At 41.3% G+C, this 26,329-nt stretch overlaps 1 protein-coding gene across 1 annotated transcript in view; it reads right to left on the bottom strand.

Moving 5' to 3' along the window:
• LOC130690290 (homeobox protein homothorax-like) overlaps positions 1-20,363 on the bottom strand; it is a 73,120-nt gene extending 52,757 nt beyond the window's left edge. The window contains exons 1-6 of the mRNA XM_057513298.2: positions 18,849-20,363; positions 16,177-16,544; positions 14,360-14,501; positions 10,378-10,428; positions 9,256-9,306; positions 7,901-8,101 (exon numbers count right to left, since the gene is read on the bottom strand). Coding sequence (XP_057369281.1) covers positions 7,901-8,101; positions 9,256-9,306; positions 10,378-10,428; positions 14,360-14,501; positions 16,177-16,544; positions 18,849-18,863 — 828 coding nt within the window. The 5' untranslated portion in view covers positions 18,864-20,363. The remainder of the gene's footprint in view (positions 1-7,900; positions 8,102-9,255; positions 9,307-10,377; positions 10,429-14,359; positions 14,502-16,176; positions 16,545-18,848) is intronic.
• Positions 20,364-26,329: the final 5,966 nt, after the last annotated feature.

Genomic DNA, 26,329 nt, shown 5'->3' with positions numbered 1-26,329 from the left:
GATTCTCTATTTTTCTACTTCTCCCATCTTTTCTTATTTTAGAATTAAGAACAAAAAATAAATAAATAAAAACATTTTTTTTTTTTTTGGGGGGGGGGGGGGTTTGTTTCGGGCGGAGTTTGAAGGGGAAGTTGATGATTTAGCCTGGCCATCTGGTCTTCTTCCACTGGCTGTTGTATGATTCCCATTCTATCCATTTTTTTTTCTTCTTTTACCGCGTGTATATGTTTGTGTGCACACCGATACGTTGGTACCTATGATGTGTGTCTTCCCTTTTTTTTTTCTTTTTTTTTTTTTTTTTTTTTTGCAGCCCCACGAAAGGCAAGCCAACCGATTCCGACCCCCCCCCCCCCTCTTCCCTGTTCAAAAGCATGTACACACACCATTTTTATTTTGGAGAGTGGAGGCTCTAGCTGTAATGGGACTGTGCTGTTGCAGCACAGTTTGAGGCTAAGCCCTAATAAGCATCTTGAAGGCAACGCATAGCGTGTAAGCGACCTAATGACTGTGGTTAGCGGTCAGCCTCGGGCCAAACTACCTATTCCTATTCTTCTTCTTCTTCTTGTAGCGCGCTATCTTTCTTTTACCTTGATACTCGTTCAACTTTATCCGGTCTTTGAGATTCCTCAACATCACATACGGGGGCCCCTGTTCTACCATCTCACCAATGGAATGAGAAAAAAAAAATTCTTTTTTTTTTTTTTTAAAGAAAAGAGATTAAAAAAAAAAATACTCTTCTTCACCCTACGTAATTCCACAGCTCCGACCAGGTGTACCAGAGAAAGAAAAAAAAAAAAAAAAAAAACTAGAACCTTTTCCTTCATAGTCCCTCATGTTTTCTTGTAAGATTGTACAGCACAGGTGGAATATAATCATCCCCTTCCTTTCTATACATGTATTTTTTTTTTTGTCTTTCTCTTTTACCTTGATACCTTTTCCCGCCTCCAACAACATCTACGCTCTCCGTAACGTGTGCGCAACTGTGTCGATAACACACGAGAAGGTTTGAGAGCCTTCCACGAAATATCAGACGTGTAAAAAGAACAAAAAAAAAAAAAAAAAAAGCAAAACTCATCCGGCATCGAGGGAGGAAATACTTCATCACTTGAGGCAATACAAGTTTTCCTTTTTTTTTTTTTTTTTAAATACACACCGTTCTATTTTATATGCGCCTATATAACGTCGATAATTTTTGTTGTTGTTCAAAAAAAAAACAAAAAAAAAAGTTGCGGTCGCTTGATTGAAATCGGAAATGATTACCGGCTGTGGAAAGCAAAGGGGAAAAAAAAAATGAAGGGCAACGCTGACTTAAAAAAAAAAAAACATAAAAGGAAAGGGTTTTTTTTGTTTGTTTTGTTGTTTTTTTTTGCAAGAGAAGATAAGACAATAACAAAGTCTAGCGGCTATTTGTCGACAAGAGTCGGGTACACTGTCGGGTACACTGTCACCGACCCTGAAATTTTGGCCCCAAAATGCGGCAAGAGATTGAATCGAGTGAAAAACAGGTAAGAAAAGAAAGAGTGACGAAACGTCAATAAATCAACATTCAAACACGGGCCAAAGCGAATGCCATCATCAAAATGGGAGCGTTGCAGAACAAAAGAGGAAAAAAAAAAAAAAAAAAAAACGTGAAAAGGAGGAGGAGGAGATGGGGCGGATGGGGCGCAGCCAGGGGCCGGTCGTCCATAAATCAGCCATTTTTATTCCTTTCATTGTCGAACGAAAAGGGGGGGGGGGGGGGTCCGTGATTTTTTTTTTTTTTTTTTCGGTGCAATCTTTTACGTCAACGATATCATCTCGAATGTTGACGAGTCAAAGAGAGAGAGAGACACACGGCAGGAGAAAACGAAAGGTGAAATTCCATACGGAAAAAGGAGCCAAATTGTTTGAGTGCGCGGACTACCTTTTATACGACCGACTGTGTATAGTTTACGTGACAGGTTGACGGCCACATTGAACGAGCGTACAAAGAACGTCGACAACAAGCCACTACCAGTTCAAATATGTACACACGGCCGAACAACTACCTCTCTTTTCCACAACCGTCATCTTCTCCGCGCGGCTGATTGCCCGTTTTCATATTGTGGGCCGGCAAAGGGAAAAAAAAAAAAACTTTCATCCTTTTGTTAAGTACGCTCTTATTGTTGTTGTTTTTCAAACGATCGCTTTCGGGGGTTCAGAGTCTTTAACAAAAACCCATTTTCACACAAATAAAAAAAAAAAATAAATAAATAAACGCTCCGAAACTATCAATTGCCTCGTCAAAACGAGTTGCAAGACTCTGTGATGGTCCATTCCGACGCGTTGCCAGACAAAACAGCCGGACTTGTTTTTTTTTGTTTTTCATAAAATAAAATACAAACTCCTTTTTTTTTTCGAGTGGCCTCTTTGTGTTTGGAGGCAGCCGCGCATTTTGCCCCGACACCGAAAATGTTTTCCTGAATGCTCATTATGACTCACGTGATGTTGTGTACCATTTTGACACGCTTGTCGGGGCTCGTGAATGATTTTCTGTGCGTTCATACTATTTTTTTTTTTTTTTTTTCTTCGTCGACGCTGAAAGAACGAACAAGAGATCCTTAAAAAAAAAGATGATGATGGTAGTAGCGGTGGTGGTCATGTGAAAAGCAAGGGTGGAACTGCACGAGCCGAAGGCTTTTGTGCCTTGTGTTTGATGGTTACGACCAGATAGGAGGAGGCCATCTTTTGTATATCCTCCTCGGCCAAAATCCCGTCCTCCCCCTCACGAACCTGCCAACGCCAGCCGACGCTGCGAACGGGCACTGATCACACAGCTGACAATGTATAGAAAAAAAGACTAGTGGCTGATTGGAGGGTTGACATTTTTTTTTTTTTTTTTTACATGTTCCCCTTTTAACAGTTTGCGATCAAAAGAGAGAGAGAGAGATGTTTGAAGCCAAAGTTTCCTAATGACTGGCCAAATACAAAAGGCATTGGCAACAACAACACGCTCCGCATTCATTGTGGCCATGCGGCAAGCGCGGAAAGCCTTAAAAAAAAAAAAAAAAAATTTGTTGTTCAGAAGGGGTTTGCAAACAGTCGGCGGCTTCTGTGGTTGACACAACTTGTAAAAACCAGAACAACAACGTTCCCCCCTTTGCGTTATTGTGACGTGGCCCCAAAGCAGACACAAGGTGATTGTTGTATTGTGCGCGTTGCCTCGGTTCACAACCATCCGAAAAGGTTTTTTTTTTTTTTTTTTTTTAACATAATGTATACATAAAAAAAAAAAAAACGTGGGGAGGTACGAGTACGAACAATAGTTGCACGCCGAGCTCTTCTTTGCCGAGCAATGAGCCCATTTCTTCAGTCATCTCCACTGGTCTCGATGACTACCCCATAAAACAAGGAGCTCCCCGAGCAACTGACACATCAAAGTAACCTCTCCTGCTCGCAAACGAAAATGAGCATCGATTCAGATAAAGTTTGAACGGCAAATGAAAGATGATGGGGTTTTTTTTTTTTTTTGAAAATAGGCGAAAACAACAATGGCTCTTTCTAGTAGAGGCACACCAGTCAGGTGCGGTTCAATCTTTCGATCCAATAGGCTATAAGAAAGGCAAAGGGTCGTTACGTTATTGGACGAGACACGGAACTGCGCGCGCACATATGTTACGTGTCCAGTTCTCGTGCTACTCGGCCGTCATATACGTGAACACACCAACGTGTTTTGAAAAAGAAAAAGATGTAGATAGACCAACTCTATTGCAAGTGTCACGCAGCCAAAATGAAAAAAAAAAAAAAAAAAAGGTTTTGTTTTGATGCAGAGTTAACTTTATTCGATATACAAAAGTTTGCCCTGGAAAGCGTGTAATAGCCCACCCTAGAAGTCTTTAAGTTTAAATATATATCTCTACTGGGGGGGGGGGGGGATAGAGTAAAGATATTTTTTTTTTTTTTTTTCCCTCTCGCTATTCGATTTTCTCTTTTTCTTGTGCCATGTGAACTTGTGTGGATGTGGGAGACACTCGTAAATCTTGCTTGATGGCCTCTGCCAAAAAAGACCAAAAGGGAGAATGAGAAGGGGGGGGGGGGAGATCTTTCTTCTTCCATGTTTTGTTCCCCTTTTTTCGTACACGACCCAAACGCTTGGCCCATGTCTGTTTCCAAATGCTTTCAAGAAAAACTCTTTTCTTTTTTCTTTTTTTTTTTTCCGGCGGAGAGATCCGTGCGACGGCCGTTCCAGCATTGCGCCCGCCACGACAAGAAGAAGCAATGGTATATATTTCACTCAGAGAACGACAAAAAGAAAGGGCTAAAGAAAAAAAGAAAGAAAAAAAAAAATGAAAGGAAATTATATTTTCTTTTTCTTTCCTATCGTCGGAGACAGAGGCCGTCCATCTTGTCCTCCCACTCTCCGCGGCCCGCTCGCCAGACTTAACACATTCTAGCTTGGGGGCAAGAGAGAGAGAGAGAGAAAAGAGATGTGCACTTGATACCGTCGCATCTATCAAGGTAGATTAACCCCCCTTCCCTTCTGCAAAAAGTAAAAAGAGAGGGGAAAATCCATTTAACTGGAACGAGAGGGGGAAAAAATCGCAATGAAAAATCACGAAAAGTTGAACGATTTGGCCCGCAGGCTTGTCGATTGGGCAATGCAAATGAGGATTTCAAGCGAGCGAATGACCCAGTTTTAAAACAACAAGGCATTGCCCATTACAGGAAGGTAAAGCAAAAAAAAAAAAAAAAAGAAATGAATAAATAAAAATGAAAACACATTTTTATCAGCTAGACGAGTCAAAGTTCACGCTACGCTCCCGATATTCACATTATCAACGGCCACCTTCAGAGTCCCTTAATCTATCCGTGTCGATCTCGTAAAAAATGAACAAACCGACAGGTGAATTTCCCCTCCTCCTGTCTTTCTGGTCGGCACCGGTAAGAGGCGTGCGTGAAATCACGTTCTTATGCACTTTCGTCTATCAAAACCATTTTTTTTTCTTCTTCTTCTTTAAGAGAATGAACAGTTAAAGGGGAAAATAGTTTTAAAAGGCAAAAAGAGCTTGTTGGCAAGTAGTAAAAAATTTCGGGATCCGTGTACAACCCCCCCACCCCCACCCCACGGGGTCGGAGCAAGGGTGGATTTCCGAGTGGCATCGTTTCGCATCGTCGGGCCAGAAAGACCTCTTCCGCAGACCATCAACGGTCCATCAAGTCCTTCCTTTCGTGAACAAGTCGAATGAAAAACAACATCTTTCCATCCGATCCAGTCAGCCGTGAGCCACGGAAAGAAGCGCGTGCGCCCATTGGCCCATATCCACCCTCTCATTTCTTTGTCTCTCTCTCTCTCTCTCTTCACCACTTTTGATTCCCTTCATCTTTTTTCTTCTTCTTCTTCTTCTTAACTGCCCTCTTCTACAGACCACAGCATCCATCGCAAAATAAAAAAAAGATTGCGTCGTCTAAGCCCAACGACGTTTTCCTTACACAAAAGAAAAACTTTTAGCGATAGATACACACAGTTTTCGTGTCCTAATGGCTACCTCTCTCTCCGTTCTACACACCGAAAGATACACACACACACACACACACACATTTCTTGTATCTCTTCGCCGACCCCTCTTCTTTTCCCCATATTGATTTATGCCTTGTCCGCTGGGCAGAGTTACAAACAATATAACGTCTACGTGAGGCTTTTTTTCTTTTTTTCTTTTTTTTTTCTTCTTCTTTCTTTTCACTACTGTCCAATATCGGATAAGAAGAAAAACACGGCTGAGCGGCGGGGGGAATGCGTCGATAACGCGGTCAAAGGTTTTCTTTAATATCCTGCGCCGGACAAGGGGCTCCCGCTTCGTCCCTCACGCAATGCGCGCGATGATCTATAGAGAAACAGTCGCCGATTTGTACAAAGCCGCGTCAATAGCTGATAACGAAACCAGAGCGTACACACACACATACACACACGGACGAGAGAAACAAACGAACTTTAAAAACTACGCACACCTGATAATAACTCGAACAAAAAAAAAAAAAAAATGAAAATTGAATGAAATTAAAGACGGCAGCTGGAAAAAAAAACAAAAAAACATTAATTGTACAATTTTGCTCGAAAAAAAAACAACAAAACAAATGAGGAGAAGCGCATTTTTTTTTTTTTAACTCACGCGATGGCCTTTGCCGCTATCTCCCCCTTCATTTCTTTCTCATTCCTGTTGTGTTCCGATACGCTTTATCGGCGACAATGTCCATTCGAGTGGCAACGAGAAAAAAAAAAAAAAGACTTTTAATGTCGTCCGAAATAAAAGGTTCCCCTTTCCTTTCGATCAGTTTTTTTGTTTTTACGGTACATAACAAAACAAAGAAAAAAAAAATACGCAACGTTACGTCAATAGAACCAGGAAAAGATACAGACGGCCGTTCTTGTTTTGTTTTACGATTGAAAGGGGATTTTCAGTGCGTGTGTGAAAGTTTTGTCAGCATTGCGGTGTTTTCGCTATTTGTTGTGGCTCGGGAAAGAAAAAAAAGGGAGGGATCAATCGAGGGAAGGATTTAAAGCCGTTCATGAATGGCCGATGCGGTTTGTTGTCACCAAGCAGAAGGGGTCGAATGAAAAAAAAAAAAAAAGATGCGGATTTTCAAGAGAGCGTTTGAATTGATCAAACTATTTTCATTTGAAATGAAGAGGACGAAAGAAACAAGCAGAGAGAGAGGGGGAAAATGAAAATAAATAAACATGGAGCGAAAACGTGGCTGGTGGCAAGCGACAAGCCAAAGCCGATCAGCCACCCTCCACAATGTTTGCAGACGCGCTTCATAAGTCCGTGCGGATGATGAGGCCCTTTTTTTTTTTTTTTTTTGAAAAAGAGGTTGCACAAACAATCATTGAAAAAAATCCTTTATCCTCTCTATTTTTCACGCTTTTGATTCAACAACGAAAAAAAAAAAATCCCGGACCATCAGCCCAATCATCGACCAACCGCCTCCGAAAATTGATGGCAAATGATGAGCTTTGCTCGAAAATCTATTGAATAAATATATATATATTTTTTTCTCACACCCACAGTTAGATGCAACACACGTCGATGAGGAGGAGTGGGGGACCCGACTCCCAAACAATTGCCACAAGAGATTAAGCGAACGTCGGGCGTTGCGGGACGCTGAGCGGATTTGTACAAACTGCATGTATCCATGACGTTATAGAAAAAGAGCCTACCCTTACTACCCCTGTCTGTACCTCCCCCACCCCCATACTGGCACAGCACCACCTTTTTTTTTTCCTCCAGTGTTCTCCCGTTTAGTTCGTTCCCAAACACGGCCAGTCCCAACTGACGTCGATGGGGGCGAACAACAAAAAAAAAAAAAAAAAAAAAGAAAAAAGAAGGAACTTCCTAATGATCAAACACAACAACACTCCCCGGCGATTTCCCACGTAGGCAACACATAACATTCACTTAAGCTGCTAATACCTTCCCCATAGTCTCTGCATGTCCCATTTTCCAACCCACAGAATAGAGCAAAAGATAAAAGAAAAAAAAAAAACTATTTAGAGACATGGTACTAGAGGGCGTTCCTAACCGGCTATAAAAACATCCAACCAAGAAACACATCCGGACGCAAAAAAATTTAAAAAAATAAAACAAAAAAAAAAAAACCTATGCCACATTTTTGACCCTAGATTTTCCACCATGTTCGTGGAACACATGGAAAAAATACTTTCAAAGAACCGGGGGATAGGAAATCAGATTTTTGTTTTCGGATGTTGTCCATTGAGAACGTCAGTGAAGAGGAAAGACATCGGAAGTCGTCCGTCTCGTCACAACGTCGACACCAACTGCGCGACGCCTTTTTTTTGTTGTTGTTGTGTGTGTGTGTCCATTTTGTTACATTGGCAATTGACGGACAAGAACATGCAAGGAAATTAAAAGAAATGGAGACTGACCACGTCCGGTGTGCTGGATCCGTCCGTATGGCTCGTGTCGGCTGTGGAGGCGCGGGCGTGATGGGCACCAGAGTTGTTGTTGGTGTCGCCCAGGTCGGGTTTGCTGGTGCCGTCCCGCTCGTCGATCACCAGGTCGATGGGCATCTTGCCCTTCAGACAGCTGATGTAACGGTGGCAAAAGTTGTCGCACAGCTCGTGAACCTGTTGTTGCAGAATCAACGTCATCATTTGTCATATTTTAAAAATAGAAACAAGAATGTGATTCGATAGGTAACGCATCGCATTATTAAAGGACGCGTGTTGTTATTGTCAAAGATCATACCATATATCAGTTTCGAATTTTCTTTTTGTTTTCTACCAAGGACGAAATGGCTTATCTGCAACATTCGTCTATTTGTATACGACGCCCTAAACTTATACGACGCATATTTTATCATCAAGCTAACCCCAGAGACAGAGATAACCAAACGTCTCACTCACGGAATGTCACAATAACACACAACGCAAAATAATAATTAAAAAAAAAAAACAGAATCAAATTTAAAGCTGCTAACATGGCGAAATGAAAACGTCTCTCTGTGCGTCTATGATTTACTCGCATCGTTTCTATGACAAACGATCGAACGGCACCTTTTGTGCTATCGGGTTCTCGTCTTTTGTCATTTCTCTCTGTACACCCCGCGTCTATAAAAGCAAGAGCCTTCGCTTATATTTTTTTCTTCTTCTTCTTCTTCGTGAAAGGGCGTGAACGAGTCGATAGAGACGTGGCTGCGTTATAAGGATGTGCTCTGCAAGTGACACGACGGTGGGAGGGCTGCGAGTGAAATGTTCTCGCACGCGCGCAACGACGTCGGGGGAGGCGGCGCCGTCACCTGCTCGTGACAGCTCCTCGCTCAGTCGCAGACCCTCCTTTTTATATCCTCCCAAACTCCCCCCCCTTTTTTCCTCAGAAAAAAAAAGTGTACGATGCCAAACCCCTTTGAACGTTGCACAAAGACGTCGGCAATTCAACAGCAGCATCTCATCAACGCGTTTCTTCTCCCCATTTCTCTTTTCCCATTCGTGGATGGAAAAAAGAAAAAAAGAGAAAACCATTCTATTCATCGTGAAAAAAAGAAAGAAAAAGAAATGACGTAGGGAACTATATAGAATGAATAGGTCATCCATCTCCTGAAGGCTGCCAATCGCTTCGGAAAAAGAAAAAAAAAAAAAAAGAATTACCCTGTGCTTATGTAAGAGCCCATCACCTGCCCCCCCCCCCCTCTACAGTCTATTCAAAAAAGGTAGGCATTTATGCGACATCAAAGTCCAATAACATGTTATTTCGGCGTAGGAAAAAATAAAGACTGTGTTACCTTTTCCAATTCGAGGAGGTGGAACCGAAGTACTTGAATGGCCTGCACCATCTGCAAAAAAATTGGAGAACAAAATAATTTAATTTAATTTTCTCTCTTTAATTTTAAAAAGAAAGGCAACATAGGACACAATGACTCGTGATAAGAAATGAGGAAAGAAAAAAAAATTGACACAGAAAAAAAAAATAAATAAAAAGAGATTATGCTTTGAACGAGCGGTTCTTGACACTGTTCTTATCGTCACCATGGCCGGCTACACGGATCGTAAATACAACATTTTCGGGATGAAGCGAGTCGGTCACACCACAGAAAACAAAAATATAAGACTTTTCTTTTCGTACAGGGGACTTTGAACTTGAAATTTTTTGTTGTTGGAAATGAATTGACGAAGCGTCGGTGTCAGAGAATTGGAGCGAAACGCGGTGAATGAGCCAACTATCGACGGAAGCTCAAAGGGCATTCATTTCTATTGAACGTTTTAATAAAAAACAGAAATTTATGAAAAATAATCAAACGAAATGTCGGGTAAAAAACAAAAACAAAAGAGGACGTCGTAGCTCAGCAATAACGCCGTGAATACACAAGACGGTGCGATGAAATTGACTTTCAAATGCCTGTGAGGTACCGTTGATAGCGGGCCCAAATCTACCGATGCAAAATTGACGATCGTTGCAAATCGTTTGGATATCAAAATCCAAAGCTCTTGTCTCTATAATTATCATAGAAGCCATCCAAAAAAAAAAAAAAAAAGAAAAAGACATTTTGCCCCTTTCGCATAACTCTTGAAATGTGTGTATAAACACGAAATGACGCATCCACGGGATATCAAAAACACGAATATAAAAAAGAAAGGGGTTACCCCTGAACTACCCCCATCGTGCAGAGTCAATGGCCCGTTCTGACCGGTGATAATCTGTTTCAAACTACGCCATCGAATCCCCAAAAACGACTTGCACTCTCTCTATAAACACAATGTTGTTGTTCTCCCACTCAAGTGTTGCATTTCTCCCTTTTGATTTCATTGTTTTGCCTCGGTTTTTTTTTTTTTCAATGGACTTTTAAACAAAAATCACAGCGAGACTCAAAGTGAACACAAATGAAATTTAGAATAATGTGACTCACCAAGGAGTCGACTTCTGGATCGGCAATGTAGTACGGCTTCTCTTGACGAATCTGTTTGAAAAAACAAACGATTTTTATTTACACTTTAATTTCGAAACAACAAGCAAATTACAACATAGACACACTCATTTTTAAAAGATGCATCATCTCTATCCTGACAGGGACTGTGATTTGCCCCAGTCGGCCGACTGTCATTTTAGCCCCCCAAGACCAAAAAAAAAAAAAAAAAACTGAGAGCTACGCTTCGGGGGCCTAGTGCCCCCTCTCTTTTCAAATCACCTTTAACCGTCATCATCATCATCATCATCATAGGGGCCCAAAAACGACCACCTCGTTCCAACTATTTTGCTTTCTCCATAACGACGGGATGAAGTAGTTTCGTGTCATTTTTTTTTTTTTTTTTTTGTTCCAGGAGAGGGGGTGGGGAGACGAAGAGGCACGTGCCAAAACACGTCTCATTGGCGTGCACGAGGGATATAAGGAAAAGCTATATACGCGCGTTGCTACTATTTTCATCTAAAAATACCGGGCCAAACGGTACAAATTCGGGATGCGTGCATCTAAGAAAAAATCTTTCTCTCTTCTTCTTCCGATTACACAAATCAAAACCCGTTTTCCACGTACGCCAGAAATAAACACGCCTAGGGCTAAATGTGTCGTGAATCATAAAGTGAGACACTCTCAAGATTCCGCACTGACCGGAATTGAGAGAAAAAAAACTGGGGGGATCTCATCAAGATATGCATGAACGAATCAGCGCTACGTGACGTGCTATACATCTTTTATTTAAAAAAAAAATAAATAAATAAGAAAAAAAAAAAGCAAGGCCTAAGAGATGGCAAGAGTTTTTCCGCACCGGTCTGCTGGGCGTTTGATGGACCAAGTTAACGGGCCGTCAACCCCAGACATGTCAAGCCCAGATACCCCCCCCCCCGCTCCCGCACCCTTTTAACTGCGACGCTAACTCGAAGCAGACAACTATGCCTCTCTCCCCCCCCCCCCATCTTTTGCATGCAACGTGTGTTCGTTTTGCTTTTCACAACAACTTGCGTTTCGACTCTACTCCCCCCCCCCTTCTCTTTTTTGTGTGGACTTCAATCAACACGTAACACAAGAGTTGATTCGTGAGTATTATTTCCGCACGAAACATTCAGAGTGTATCACGTGAGGAGACTAGCATCATCGAACTTCATTGACGCCGAACGAGAAACACAAGAGGGTAAGGAGGCGGCCCTCCACGTTTCCCTTATTTAGCGTGTATAGATTGAAAAGCTATTTGAATAAGAAAAGATATATTCCCGACAAAAGGAGAGGACAACCATGGACATGTCTTTTTAAGAAAGAGAAAGAAAAAAAAAAAAAAAAAAAAAAAGAAAAAAAACGAGAAGTCTTTCGTTGTTCCATGGGAAAATGAAATTGGATGGCACGAAGCTGACAGAGTCGAATTTCAACTCCGGACATGTAGATCTCTTGATGAACTCGAAGAAGGGGGGAGGGAAGAAAATAGACGCACAAAGAAAGAAAAAAAAAACTGGTTCTTTTTCCTGTTTTTTTTTTTCTACAGAAATAAAAGTTAATGAAATCGAAAGCTGCTGGAAAGAACCGAAAGTCTCATGTTTTTTTTTTTTTTTCTGGTGGGGGGACAGTGTGGGCAAGATCGTCGGTAGAAGACGAATTCCAGCCAGCCGTGTATAAATATGGGTGGGGGGTTCCAAAAAAGCGCGCAAAACCAGAACCAGACGTCGAAAGTGTCATGTTACAACCCCAGTAAGTTCCTCCGGTAAGAAACCCTCATGTGTTGAGCACCCCCCCCCCCCCTCTGTCTTTAAAACACACACACACCAAACTGAAACAAATTAACTTTTTTAGCATCAAGTAGAAGTTTCCCTCACTAAAAAAAAAAAAAGGGCAGCATGGATCAACTGTTCCAAGAGGGGGGTGTTCCAGGTTTTTGGACTCTTTTCGACTGGAACGTTTTTTTCGACGTCTTTTCTCCAGAAATAGCTTTTTTTTTTTTTTGCTTCCAGTTCCAAAAAAAAAAAAATAATAATAATTACAATAAGAATTTATACTGTGAAAAAAAAAAAGAAATTGCATATCCGGAAGGGGGGGACCCCCCATTGTCGCCCACCTCCCATTATGATGGATTCACGGTTCGACGAAAAGATGACCATACCGTGGGCGCGTGAAATGACTCCCGTTAAAGGCAAGGGGGATCCGTCTATCTTTTTATTCTGATGTAAGACCCCAAATAATAAAACAAAAATTCTATTCAATTCGCTCGAAATGAAACATTAACGTGAACGCGTAGGTGGGGGGTTTCTTTTGTATGAAATGATAACGACTCTATTACGCTATTTCAATTTCTACAGCCATTTTTTTTTTAAGTTAATCACATTCCATCATTGTAAATAAAAAATTTGGCCATAAATGATGGGTCCGTTATATGGGGTCACAGGGCCGGAACAAGTCCTACGAAAGGATTTACGAATTTCGAAAACATTTATCATATACAAAAACTTACAACACGGAACTTGTTCCAGTATTCCCCCCTTATTTCTCTTGCTTTCTTTTCCATCCCATGCCATAAAAATAAAAGCCCTTTACTCTGATGATTTTTAAAAGCCAAGTTAATCCTCAAACACAAAGTGGAACTCGAGGGAAATTATCGATTAACTCTTCAAAAAAAAAATACGAAAGAAAATAGAAAGGGGGGGAGAAGAAATGAAGAAAGAATATACCACACATACCAAAATCCGGTATTTCCCCTCGGATGATGAAGAAGGGGGGGGGGGAATGGACCTTTTTTTTTTTTCTTCTTAACTTTCGACTTAAAAAATATTTTAAAAGAAACTTCGTCTTCTTCTTTGACTATCTCGTGGGAGGCAGTTAGTGGCTTGAAACCCTCTGGTTCTTTTTTTTTTTTTTCCCCTCTACATGTTGTACACCCCCGAAATATGTAGGAGGAGGAGGTAGGGTAAGAACTGGAGGTATTTGGGACCCCCAAAAAAAAAATGTTCTTGAATAGAACAGCATTTTCCGTTTTTCGAAAAAGCACATGGGGGGGGGGATCAACTAAGAAGATCTTTTTCTTTTCTTTCCCGAGTTCTTCCTACACCAGCAGTTGCGACCCCCCTCTCTCTTTGGCTGACCTTTGCCATCCAACCCCAAAATACCCCCCCTCCTCTTACAATACCGTTTTGCTCTTTTCATTTCTGTTCCCCCCATTTTTTTTACTAGAGGGGGGACGACATACACAGAAAAGAACAATAGAAAAAAAAAAAAGATCTTTTATGTGTGTGTTAGTCTGGTAGAAAACGGTTTCCATCGAAAATGACTTACCCATCGTCAAAAAAACCTTTAAAAAAAAAAACAAAAAAAATTGTACATTTTCCGTGTGACACACATATTCGAATTTTAACCCTGGGGGTAACTCTTGATGATATTCAATCAAATTAAATGTTATTCCTTTTGGCCCCCTTCTCGTCTCAAAACAGGAGGGAAAAAAAAACAAGCTTCTACCTCATCAGTATTCATGTCTGGTTTGCATTTGTTTTGTTTTTTCCGTCATAATGCCCTATTATAGCCTCTCTGTGCACCATAGCGACACATACAAAAAAAAAAGGGGGGGGGGGAATTTCATAACGTGGGCCCTTGCGACATTTCGTACTTTAAAAGAAAATTGGATTTTAACAAATCGTTGAGCTATTAATGTTTGATAATCCGCTATTTAAACCCACCCCCTTCCAACTGCAAAAGAATCTGTGTGTGTTGCCATCGAAACATGTTATTGATTTAAAGTGGGGCGTGGTGCTAAGCAGGGGGGCATGTTGTGATTGGTGACTGTGAAATCGGATCTGATGACCCGCTTCCCCCCCCCCTTCACAAAATAACATCGACGTTAATAAATCCATCAGAAATTGGAGTAAAAACAAAAAAGACGGAAGGCATAGGAAAAAAAATAAATGATGAAATTCTTTACCTGTTTGGAGAAGACGGCAATGTCCTCGTTGAAAGACTCGGATGAGCAGACATCTCCTCCAGCGACGCCCGGTTCGCGTGGGGTGCACGTCGCCAGTTCGCATTTTTCGAAAATGAGCGCCAATAACGGGAAGAGCGGATGCCTACCAAAAAATGAATAAATAACAAGACACAATAAATACCACATCATTAACATATCCTACACGTTAAACGATCACGTCACCGACTCCCCCCCCCCAACATTCAAACATTTTATTTATTTATTTCTTTTTTTTTGCACAATGTCTTTCTTTTTATTCATATCGCTTTTCAAAATTTCGCCGACGCTATTCCGATCCTGCCGATCAGTTTTGATGTTGTTTTTCGTGATGGATGACCGCCTAACTTTTGATCTCATCGGCGAGTGAGAAAAGCGAACGCACGCGCCATCCCCCTCGCGTTTTGATGGATTACAACCTAACGGGGATGGCTAATTCGTGAAAATCTTTCGGCAGCAAAAATAATTCAACTGTTGGAATCATCGCACGGCAATGGTACAACCCGATGGCCACGCGTCTGTACTTTTTTGAACGGCATCTATACGACGATTTTTATGATTCGATTTCATAAAAACGGGAGCGCAATTCTTGAGCTGTTGTAACACTCGTGGAATAAACGAAGCGGACGAGAAGGGCCAGCCTCAAGCTGAGATAGGGAAGTTTTACGAAGAGAAAGAAGAGAGGCATATCTTTCAGTGGCTTCCGGAATAAATTGACTGTTTACAATGCCACGGCCAGTCCATAAAAGCTGACGGGGTAGAGGGCCATCAATGCCAACCGGTGTATACTATAGACGATATATACGGCCCTTGGTGGTGGTGGTGGTGGTGGTAGCGCAGCAAAGGGTATTGGCCCCACAGACGCTGAGCGTCTCTTCCAAAAGAAAAAAAAAAAAAACCGGCGGCATCGTGCAACACATTTTCTTCCGCCTTTTTCTTTCTTTCTTTTTGCTCAAATAACCTGTCCTTCTCCATCAAGACCCATTCTATTGGGCATTTATTTTTATTTTTTTTTTTTTTTACGATGACATAGCGATCGACAGTAGAAAAATGAAGAGCGGACATTTTCAACAACTTCATTTTTTTTACTCGTTTTCTGGCTACCGACTCGAAAAAGAACGTCATCCGGAAGTGACGCAACACACCGTTTGCTCCGGCAAACTCTGCGGGGGTGTGTCATTTTTACGACGCGAAATTAAACTTGGAAAAAGAAAACGATCTATAAGAAGAAAATGAAATAAAAAATGAAGAAGAAAAAAAGGGGGCACCCTATTGCAACCAATGATTTACGACCCTCGAAAAATGGCACGCATGTGAACATTTCGGATGAAAAAAAAAAAAAAAAAAAAAAGGATACGATCCATCTGGAACATGTCAACGCTCAAACAAAACACACAAAAAAAAACTGGATTGAAATGCTACGTTTGCCAGAGGAATGGATGACCTTCCTTCCTCTTGGAAAAAAAAATTAATTTTGAAAAAAAAAAAAAAAAAACAGGTGGAGGGAAATACATAAACAAAAGAGAAAAACGAGTCATAAATCCCGTTCTTAACAAGTGGTCCAATAGCATCTTATTGAAGGAGGAGAGGGGGGGGGGAGGGCAGTTGGGTCGGTCAAATTTCAAGTGTCTTTGATGTTTACATTTAGAGGCTTCTTTTCTTATACATCTACGGTGTGCGCGCGTTTATCTCTTTTAACGGATTTCGCATCTCGTTTGCATTTCTCTTTTGACGGTGTCTTACTCGTCCACCGCCGGAATAGAAAAACAAAAAGGACGTACCCGTAGATGGCGTCTTTGTCGCGTTTGTGGACGTCGGGGACGGAGGAGCTGGCGGCAGCTGCGGCTGCCATGTGATTGGCGCCGACTTGCTGGGCCGAGACGTGATTGCCCAGATTGTGATAGGGCGACTGTGAGTGCGCGGCTGCGGCTGCTGCCGCACTGTGATGCATCGCCGCGGCTGCTGCTGCCGCTGCCGCTGCGCCGTGACTGTTAAGGTGGGCGGCGGCTGCGGCGGCCGCTGCCGATGCCGGCGACACCGACACCGAATGGTGCGAATGAGAGCCGGCAAGAGCCGACCTGTGTGCAGCGTGTGGGTCGCCGTACATCGACTCCATACCGCCGTAATGTGCTGCTAAACTCTCGTCATACTTCGTAAAAAAAAAAAAAAGAAATACGTTAGATTTCACAGCAATGCATAGCGAGGCGTAAAACAAACAAGGTGTCACAATCATACAGAAAAATAAAAAGCCGCAACGTCATTGTCAGGGCTCGGCGAATGGTTCATGACGACGGTAGCAAGTACAAAGCGAAATAGAAAAACCGATTGTATCGAGACGAAAACGACCTGTACACGTCATCGGTGCACAGACACATCATTCCAAAAATGGATCTTAAATAATTGTCCTCCTGCCACGGTTCTGTTTAGACGATGTAAGAGAATAGCTCACAACCTTTTATTATTTTCAATTCAAACGCAATCCCTTGTTTTGATAACGCAATTCCTCCGTTCAAATTACCCGCATCGTTCGTGTGGCCTTAACCCGTCCTCTTGTGTTTCATTAAGAAAAATAGGCCCCCCTTCTTTTTTTTTTACCTGCCTCTAAAAGAAATTCAACTATATATCATCGACACACGTATATAGAAAACTATGTGGATATCTCTTATTTAGTTTTTATGCGCCTCTCTATTTGAACTAGATCGGGATTTTCTGCTTTCTTGTGTTGGCAGAGTGTTATCTCGTGATGCCGATATGACGCCCGTATTGATACCAAAGTCGAAAGCGCAAACAACCAAGCCAGACGCATAGTTACGGATAAAAACAAAAACAAAATTTCGATACGGCCTTTTCATTTTTCCTTTCCTTGATTTGATAAGAAAAAAAAAAGAATCCTGCTATTCACACGCTTTTTGAAAAAAAAAAGGGAGGTCAAACCCCATCGCACGACCCTCCAAAACATTTCCTTCTACCACCGGCCCCTGCTGCTACGGATTGAATCGGAGCTAATCAACCATTTTCTTTTTCTTACTTGTATGAAAAAAAAACCTTCTTTTCATTCTCTAACTTGCGCATTTTCTTCTGCTGCTCTCTTTCACTGTTTCTCCCCCCTTCTTCATTCTTTCATTCTCTACGTGTGGCTCCGTTGCAGAACCCCCCTCTGCGATGGCAAAGAGGCATCCAAAAACTGGCTTCACAATCCAATGTCTTTTGTGCACCGTTCGCTCGTTGCCTACCTCATTCTACCCGGTTCTTCTTCTTTTGATATTTTCATACGCGCCACACACACAACACGCATTTGAGATATCCACAGGAAAATAAAAATGGCTGTGCGGCAAGCCAGTCCCCTCCTCTTGTTTGTGTGTGAGAGAGCAAACGGTACATTTTCTTTAGATACACGTTTTTTTTCTTTTTAAATAATAATAATATGAAAGAAAAAAAGAGCGAGATAGAAAGAAGAAAAGCGAGGGAATAATGATCTGTAGACTACAATATAGAAAATCACCTGAGGGCCCCTTTACCTGCATGAGGCTGCCCACAAGACCCTTGATCACATTCCAATTCAAAGTTGACGTAACCCAACTGCGCATACGAGTTGGCACACATCAAACTCGATCGTCGCGTTTATTTCTTTTGGAAAAAAAAAACGACTTGCATTCCCTACACCCGAATAAAATCAAATGTAGATGGGGTCATGGTCGAGGTTTTTTCAAACAAAATGATGGGTTAAAACTGTAATCTTCTTATTGCCAACCTCTTTGCTTTTCTTAAGGTTTCTAAAGTTCCTCTTTTGGGACCATCCCTACACCTTTGGGAGATTTATCAATAGCCTCCTACACCCGATTTTTTTTTCCTACTGAACATAAATTGACACCCACGAGGCCCCTCTTTAACAAGGGGTGGTCCGACATTATACCCTTCCCTTTTGGCCAACTTCTTTTTTTTTCGTATTTCTCAAAGGGGTAGGTGTGTGGGTGTAGGGAAATAAAGCCGAACTCCATCTTTCCGTCTTATTATATTAACCCACAAGAAAATTTTTACCTACAGTCTAATCACTAGGTATTTTCGCCTCATCGCCATCCCCCAAGTGTCAAAACTATGCGCACCACGCGCGCATTTAAACTGCCACTCTTACCCTCCGCATTTCGAACACTCTCATTTACCTACTTAAACGTATAGACATGTTTTTTTTTTACGATCCGACTCCTCCTTCAGTCACGTCCACAACCCCCCCACCCCCATTGAAAATAAAGCAAAACAGACTGTAATTAGCTGCAAAAGTCAATCATCTGCTACTGTTAAAAGCAGCCCCATCGGCGTGTGTTACAAGTCTTCATTTTCACTTAACCGACAATATAAAACACGGCCCAATGCCCGTAATTGACGTTTAATATTTTTTTTTAACGATGAATAAAGAGAGGTAACGAGGCCTAATGAACAAAACAAAAGAACTTACTCTTGGTTGAGCCATGAATGTGGTGGGATGTTGACCGTAAAGGTCCGACGACGATGAGAAACGCTCGACTTTGAGCTGGTGAGGTTGTAGTGGTGAAGGCGCCGGAGTGCAAGCTACGAGCGCACCGCCGTTGTGATGAGCAGCCGTCGGGTGAGACGAAGAGTGGGCAAAAATCGACTGGGAAGACGTTCCGCCGCCGACGGAAGAGAACGGCGATAGTGGCGGGGTCGGCTGAGCGGCCGCCGCGGCCCCCCAACCGTCTTCGACTCGACGTCGATCTATGGTGGATTGCTACCACCGTTTGCCTTTGCCCCCACTATGCGATCCTTCCACACAAAAGAACACAAACACGCAAACACTTTTCGTTTCGTTTTTTTGTATGTCAATCGACTGCACTCGGGCCGACGGGAGTGGACGCACAAACGGCCAAAAGAAGAAAACACACGCACAGTAGATTTTCTTCTTTTTTTTTTTCAGGCCCGGACTAAGGATCTATTTCTTTGATAATGAAAACGTGATGTTGGCACGAAACACACTAACACACTCCACACACACAGGCTCTTCTATGAAAAAAAAAAAGCCGTCGGCAAAACTTGGTCTCAACAGTTGATATTCAATTTTTGATTCTAATTTGCATCCACTTTTTTTTTGTTTGTTTCCCAAATGATTTGCAGAGAAAAATATTTAAATTTCCCCTTTTTTTGTTTTCGCGCTTTTAGAGTTTCTCTCTCCTTTTTTTCCCCGCGCTTTTTTTATAGGGGGAAGGGAGACGAAAATGAAGAGGGGTGGTTATAATCCGCGCGGGCAACAAGTCGTTCTCGACGACCAAGGTCGAAACAAACAAAAAAAAAACTTAACACTTTTTTTTTTTTTCGAACAAAGGCCCAAGTTGATTTCGCAACACCACCGAAAAACAACAAAATGGCGACAGTTGAATAAATTAACGATTCAAATGTGTCTGCCTCGTGGTCGAAAAAAATAAGACGCCGGTCGAAATGGCAATGAAGCTGATGAAAAACGATGCACTTTTTGATAAAAAAAAACTCACTTTTTTCCTTAAAAAAAAAACAAAAAAACACTTGGAAACAATGGCGCCGATTGAAAACTGAAAACAAAAAATGTCGTCCCGTTTTCAGCGGGTGGAGAACACACACACACGTTTGGTTCGATGGCCGTTCTTGGCAGAGCTAACGAGAACACTTGAACTTCTTTCCGATCGGACGGAAACACACACACTAGATGCGGCACTGCGATAAAGTTGGAGACGGTGAAATGAGAAAAAAAAAAAGATGGTGGAAAAGACAGTGAGAGAGATGAACACAGGCAGAGGAATAAAGAAGTGGTAGGATAAAAAAAAAATTGAAAGAGTAAAAAAAAAAGTACGGGCCAAACAAAATACTCGAGTATCTCTTCTTCTGGTGTGTGTGTGTGTGTGTATATAGATGGTAAACTATATATACTGGTGTAACAAACGTGGTGTACCCTGGGCCGGCTGTCAATCAGCGTCAGGCTCGCGCCAAGGGCGGACTTGAACTGCCACCAGCACACGGACTCGCTCCACGTCACAGAGGGCGCGCAAAACCCTCCCAATTCTTTTTTTTTTTTTTTCTTTTTCTTTTTTCTCTCTCTCTTCTTTCCTTTTTCTCTTTTTTTCGAAGAGGAGAATGGGATGGAGAAGGAATGAAGGAAAGAGGGGGGGGGCGAAGAGGAATGGGAGCGAAAAAGGATGAGAGGCGGGGCTACGTCAGTCAAGAGGTGGAGCATCAAGCGAAGAGGCTCTTCCCATTTCCCGCCTTTTGACATGGATTCTCCCGGCTCGAGTCGATGCGATCGAAGCGGGAAAAAACGAAACGGGACGCATTCCCTCCTTCTTTCCTACCCACTTGAGGCTCGCCCCGCCCTGCGATGACGGTATAATGTCCACCTCGAAGTTGGCCAACGACCAATGGCAACGTTGGAAACCATCTGTGATGGAATGCTGTCGACTCCTCCCATCTCCTCCCTTTAGTTGCTTCTCTTTTTTTTTTTTTTTTTTTTCATTTTCTTGTTCCTTTTTTTTTCTATTATCCGAGGGTATTCTCCATGCCGAACGCGCGCGTTTTTGTTTTGTTTTTTTCTTTTTCTTTCCTCTTTTTATTCTTCTTCTTTTTCTTTTTCTCTTCTTCGGAGCTTGTTACAAAGTGACTGTTTTTCACAGCGTGAGACACTATGCGTTTATAAGGCGATTACAGCGCCCGCATACAGCGAAGCCTTCTTCGCTGCCGTGTTAGCCGCCGCCCGTCGCCGCCGTCACAGAGTCATGGACTTCTATTTCTTCCCTTTTTTTTTTTTTTTTTTCTCTCCTGTGGGGGCTTTTATTTCTATATTTTATGCATTTCTTTCTCAATTCTGCGAAACGAAAATTCGTGTCTTAATACTTTGTTCAATAATAAAGAGAATTGCAAAATAAGATGAACGATTTCTACTGGTAAGCCATCCGTTAGTCATTTCTTTCGTCTCTCTCTCTCTCTTGGGTGATGGAGCTCATTACCATTTCTTAGGGGGGTCTTAGCAATCACTTTGACGTCTCTCGGTGTGAATACGAGCTTTTCCGTTTCAATTTCTGATCGAAAAATTTCAGAAAAGATTCAAGTGTATTTTCAATATGCTAATTCTCTTTGCATTCCCACAGGTTTTTTTTTTTCTTTAGTGTATCTTATCCGTGTGTGTGTGTATGACAGGTCATCTGATTCCTACCAACTCTGAAATGAAATATACAAAATTTCATTTTTTTAAATATATTTTTTTACATTAAAAATTTCATTAAAAAAAAGGAAATGATATTAAAAATCAAAAAGTCACCCGAGGGTCAAGTAAGACAATGGGTTCCGGATATTACAAACGTTTTGCCTATTTAAAAAAAAACACGTGTAAAAATTCACATAAAGCATTAGAATGATGAGCCATCGGCGTTTTCATTCCAATAAGAAATCTCTTGAATTTTTAATCATCCTGCCTTCGCACGTCTATGTGATATGTTCCGTCTTTTAGCCCGTCGTACACAGTGTGTGTTTATATTGTTTGTGCTCGATTCCCTCCAGTCATCAGTGGCCCCTCTTCGATAATACATTACTGAATACATTATTACTTGAGAGGTTAGATCTATAGACACACACACACACATTGATGAAAATATATGTAGGGAAAAAAAAAAGACACACTATGTTGTTGTTGTTCTTGATGGCGTGCTCTGGCAACAACTTGAGTGCTTTGCCGGCCTCGATCGCCACACACACACACACACACAAGTTGAATGACGAGTGAGAAAAAAAAAAAAAATATATACCTGTTGATGGCTCGATGACTGACAGCTCATATTGTTTGATCCATTCGGTTGGTCGGCGCGCAAAAGCATACATACAAATATATATTTTTTTAAACAATAGGCCGCACCCTTTCAATGTCAGTTTGTGCATAGTTTGCTTTCCCCTCCCGACATTTAGCGCCCCATCATGTAGCATAAAAGATGAGCTGGCGGGTGATTTGAACATTTTTTTTTTTTTTTAATTCCAGGTGCTGCTTATCAGCAGAGCGTGTGTGCACGCTACGCGAGGAATGGAACATTTCATTTGTCTATAATCAATAATTGTATGTATTTCTCATCTCTGTCTTGCCTGTCTGTTTCTCTCCTATATATTTTTACGTTCCTTTTTTTCAATAGTGGGAAACATGGCAGCATGTTTCCCATGGTTTTGATTCGAAAACAACATGGAAACAAGTCAAAGGAACAAGAAGAAGAAAAAAAAAGAGCTATATAGGAATGTTCCGTCCTCCTCCTACTCCTCCCACTTCTTCTCGTCTGACTTTGAACTCTCGTTGAAGCGGCTTTTAAGCTTGACTTGGACTCTCTGTGTGTGCTGGGGGGAGTATTTAGGAGGGGACGGAGATACTGTCAACCTGTCCATCACCAAATCATGGAAAACAGCCCGGCCTTGTGGCCTGTTGCCTTCACAAAAAAAAACGAATAATATGGAAAATCAGATGCAAACGATTCGTTTCAGAAAAAAGGACTTTCAGATCTTCAGCGTCAGCTGTTTTCAATTGGAACGTGAAGGAAAAAAAAGGTTTTTTTTTTCTTGTTTATTAAAAAGCTATAGGCGGTTTAAATATACCAAACCTGTTGGCGTGTACTCATCAAATGCCCGTTGAAGTTTCTGTAGTTGAAACAATTTTTTTTTTTTTCAAACTCATTTCCTCTGTTTCTCTCATTCCACTTTGATCTTGTAAAAAAAAAAAAGATGGTTCTCTCTTCTTATATTCTCTCACCTTTCCTCATGTTTTTTTTTCTCTTTTTATATTCCTTTTCTTTATATTTTATGAAGGTTCTTTCTCACCCTCCGGTTTTCCCTTTAGTTCTCTTACTCCGCCCCATTGCAGACCTGTTTCATGTAGTTTTGTACCTTAGGCTCGCGGTATATTGTACATAAGGAACGGTACGGTACATTTTATCCGATTTTTTGTTTTCTTTTTTTCTCTATACCTTTTTTTTTTTCCTATGGTCAATGCTGTTGAGAATGCACACAAAAGAAAGAATCTTTTTTTTTTTTTTTTTAAATCTCAAAATATACCTGACATCAGAGTCGAATAGTCATCCGGATTTCGGAAAGACCATAGAAGCACATCGTTCTCTAATACCCTCGATGTCTTTCATTCTTGTCGATATGTAGCCCTTATTAGTCTACCCTTCCTCTTCTGCAAAGGTCTGCAAATGTCCGCCGCTCACACGGGAAATATATATCCGCTCAAAAAATAAAGCAAAAATGAAAATATCGAATCCAATTATCGGAGCGGAACGATCGGGTGCTTTCATCCAATGGTGTTTGATTGACAAAATAAAAGATTTTCATTTTTTATTTACAAACTAAAAAAATGTTTTCTTGCAAAATATGTTTTTTTTTTTTTTGGCTGGTTGGACGATAGATTTTTTTTTGTTTAAAAAAAAAAAAATATTCTCAACCCGGATGCCCACACACGGAGAGAGAGAGAGGGGAAAAAGAAAAAGAGGAGAGAAATATAAATATAAGGGAACGGAGGCTGACTTGGAAACATTTTTATGACTTTATATGGACTTGGTGTTGTTTTCTGTTGACTGCTGCTTCTGCTGGACCATCTCGAAAAAAACTGTCGTCCCTTCTTCTTCTTCCTTTTTTATAATGTTACGCTGTTATGGGTCGACAAGTTTGTCCTCTCCACGTCTTTAAAAAAAAAAAATATATACGTCCACAAGATAGAAACTCGCAAAAAAAAAAAAAAAGAAGACGGTTCCAGGGACCCCTCCATCGCCCCCCCAAAACATTATTACAATTTTCTTTTGACATTGTTAGGCATGTGACCTGCTCCTTTTTGCTCATTTAAAAGAAAAAAGGTGATGGTTTGCAAGAGACAGCGTGATACTACGCGGTGGTCGATGGTTTACCCCTGTAAGGCCATTTGAGACTCTTCAGACATGAGGGGCTACACTTTTTATATGACCGGCCATAAAAAAGGAAAAAAAAAAAGAAGAAGAGAACCTCTATCATATCATCAGCAGCAGCCCGGTGAGTAGCTTTTACGATCGATCAATCTCGTAAAAATAAAAAGAGAGAGTAAAAAATTTAGTTAAGAATGAGAAGGTCGTCTTCGTTCCAACACGCGTACAGAGTAGAACAATATAGATATGTATATATAAACAGACGTGCGTATGTGTGTATTTAGAACGGTGCGTACACCGAAAGAAAAAAACGGACAGGCTGACCGCAGATAAACGACTTGAGCACGTTGAATTTAAAAGAATCATCTGTGCTCATCTGAAGGTGTGTATGCAGGCAGTAGCGTAAAAGCAAAATGTCCTAATAATAATAAACAGCTTCCCTACCTTTTTTTTTTATTTGACATTTTTTTTTTTTTTACGTGTACACTATACGCATTTTTAATGCTTTGTTTTTCTTATGGTGATGGGTTTCCAGTGAAAAGCCGACAATATTATTTGCTTTGGCTGGTTGTGTCCAAATGGGAAATAAGAACAAAATCCGAAACGTATAGGGCGAGAAAAACAACTGAAGGAACGTGACACGTCTTGTCCAGCAAAGTCGTAAATCTTTTGATTTCTTTGAGCACTTCTTTTTCCCCCCCAACGAGCCGCATCGTGCGAAACGTTTTGCTCCGTCATAAACGTTGGCCATTTTTGGGTGGCTGATTTTTCTGCCCGACTAGAACTTGGCCATTTCCAATGAAAAAGTTGCAAAATGCCATACGTGTATATTTTCCAAGTTCTGTCTCCATCGAAAACAAAAAACAAAAAAAAAATAAAAATACAGAAGGCAAAAATTAAAAAAAACAAAACAAACGAATGTAACAAATTCCCGAACTCGGCGGGGTATTTTTCCGCTGGTACATGATGGACTTCCGGCCGTGGGGCCGTCATCGCTGAGCTGGTAGCTCGCTTCGGTATGTAGGACGGTATATCAATGGAAAGAATCACGGTCCCGTGACCGTCAGCTCGTGTTTGCCACACGGCAATCAGGTGACGAATAAGAGCTGTCCGTTGCTAACGTACACACTTTGGCTGTTTGAATGGCACATGAAAAAAAAACATTGTCGTGATTTATATACATTTATTTCCATAGTAAAAACCCCACAACAAATATGAAATAGTTCCCTCCCTGAAAATGCAATGCTGCAAGGGACACACGAAAATTCTAAAAATATCGGAAACAAAAATCGAGTGACACCGTGGGGGTACAAACAATCAAAATGGAGGCGAAAAAAAAAATAACTCTAACTTGTGTGAACGAAATAAAAAAAAAAATAAAGGAGGAGGGGATCAGAAACGCGCTCAGGTGTTTCTGATTGTCGCCGTCCAGGAATTTCCGCTCGCGAGAGGACACACACACAACTGGAACGAAGAATGTCGTTGGTCGCGACGGGTTTCCAGTTCGACACGCCCCGCTTTCTTTCGAATGAAAAACAGAACAAAAAAATGAAATAAAAAAAATGTAACAGCAATCAGCTCATTCCCAAGATTTGTCACCGGCTGATGACGCCGTTCTGAAACGCCGCAGAGAAACAGATAAATAAATTTCCTTTTTTTTTTCCTGTAGATAAAAAAGACACACAAACAAATGAAAAAGAGAAATAGAACTGAAAATAGCAACCATTTTTTATTGTATATTTTTCCTGGTCGTGTACGTAATACCCTTGTCTACGGACCGTAATACCGGCGGTCATGCTGCTATTGCCGATCGACCAGGAAAAGAAGCACGCGGGACACGGCCACGATATAGGATGACTGGAACAACACAGATAAATCTATGGACGAAAAAAAACAAAAAACAATAATAAAAATTTAAAAAAGAATTTTGAGGAGAGACGTGTGTTTAAAAGTTAGAAAGCCATTCGTCCCTTCTCTCTCTATACGCCAGAGTTTGAAAATCAGGACGGTTTGACTTGTATGTGGTGTAGGA

Source organism: Daphnia carinata, chromosome 6, assembly GCF_022539665.2.
Source record: "Daphnia carinata strain CSIRO-1 chromosome 6, CSIRO_AGI_Dcar_HiC_V3, whole genome shotgun sequence".
Classification (NCBI taxonomy): domain Eukaryota; kingdom Metazoa; phylum Arthropoda; class Branchiopoda; order Diplostraca; family Daphniidae; genus Daphnia; species Daphnia carinata.
The sequence above is the reverse complement of the archived record's forward strand: the minus strand, read 5'-3'. Positions and strand labels throughout refer to the sequence as shown.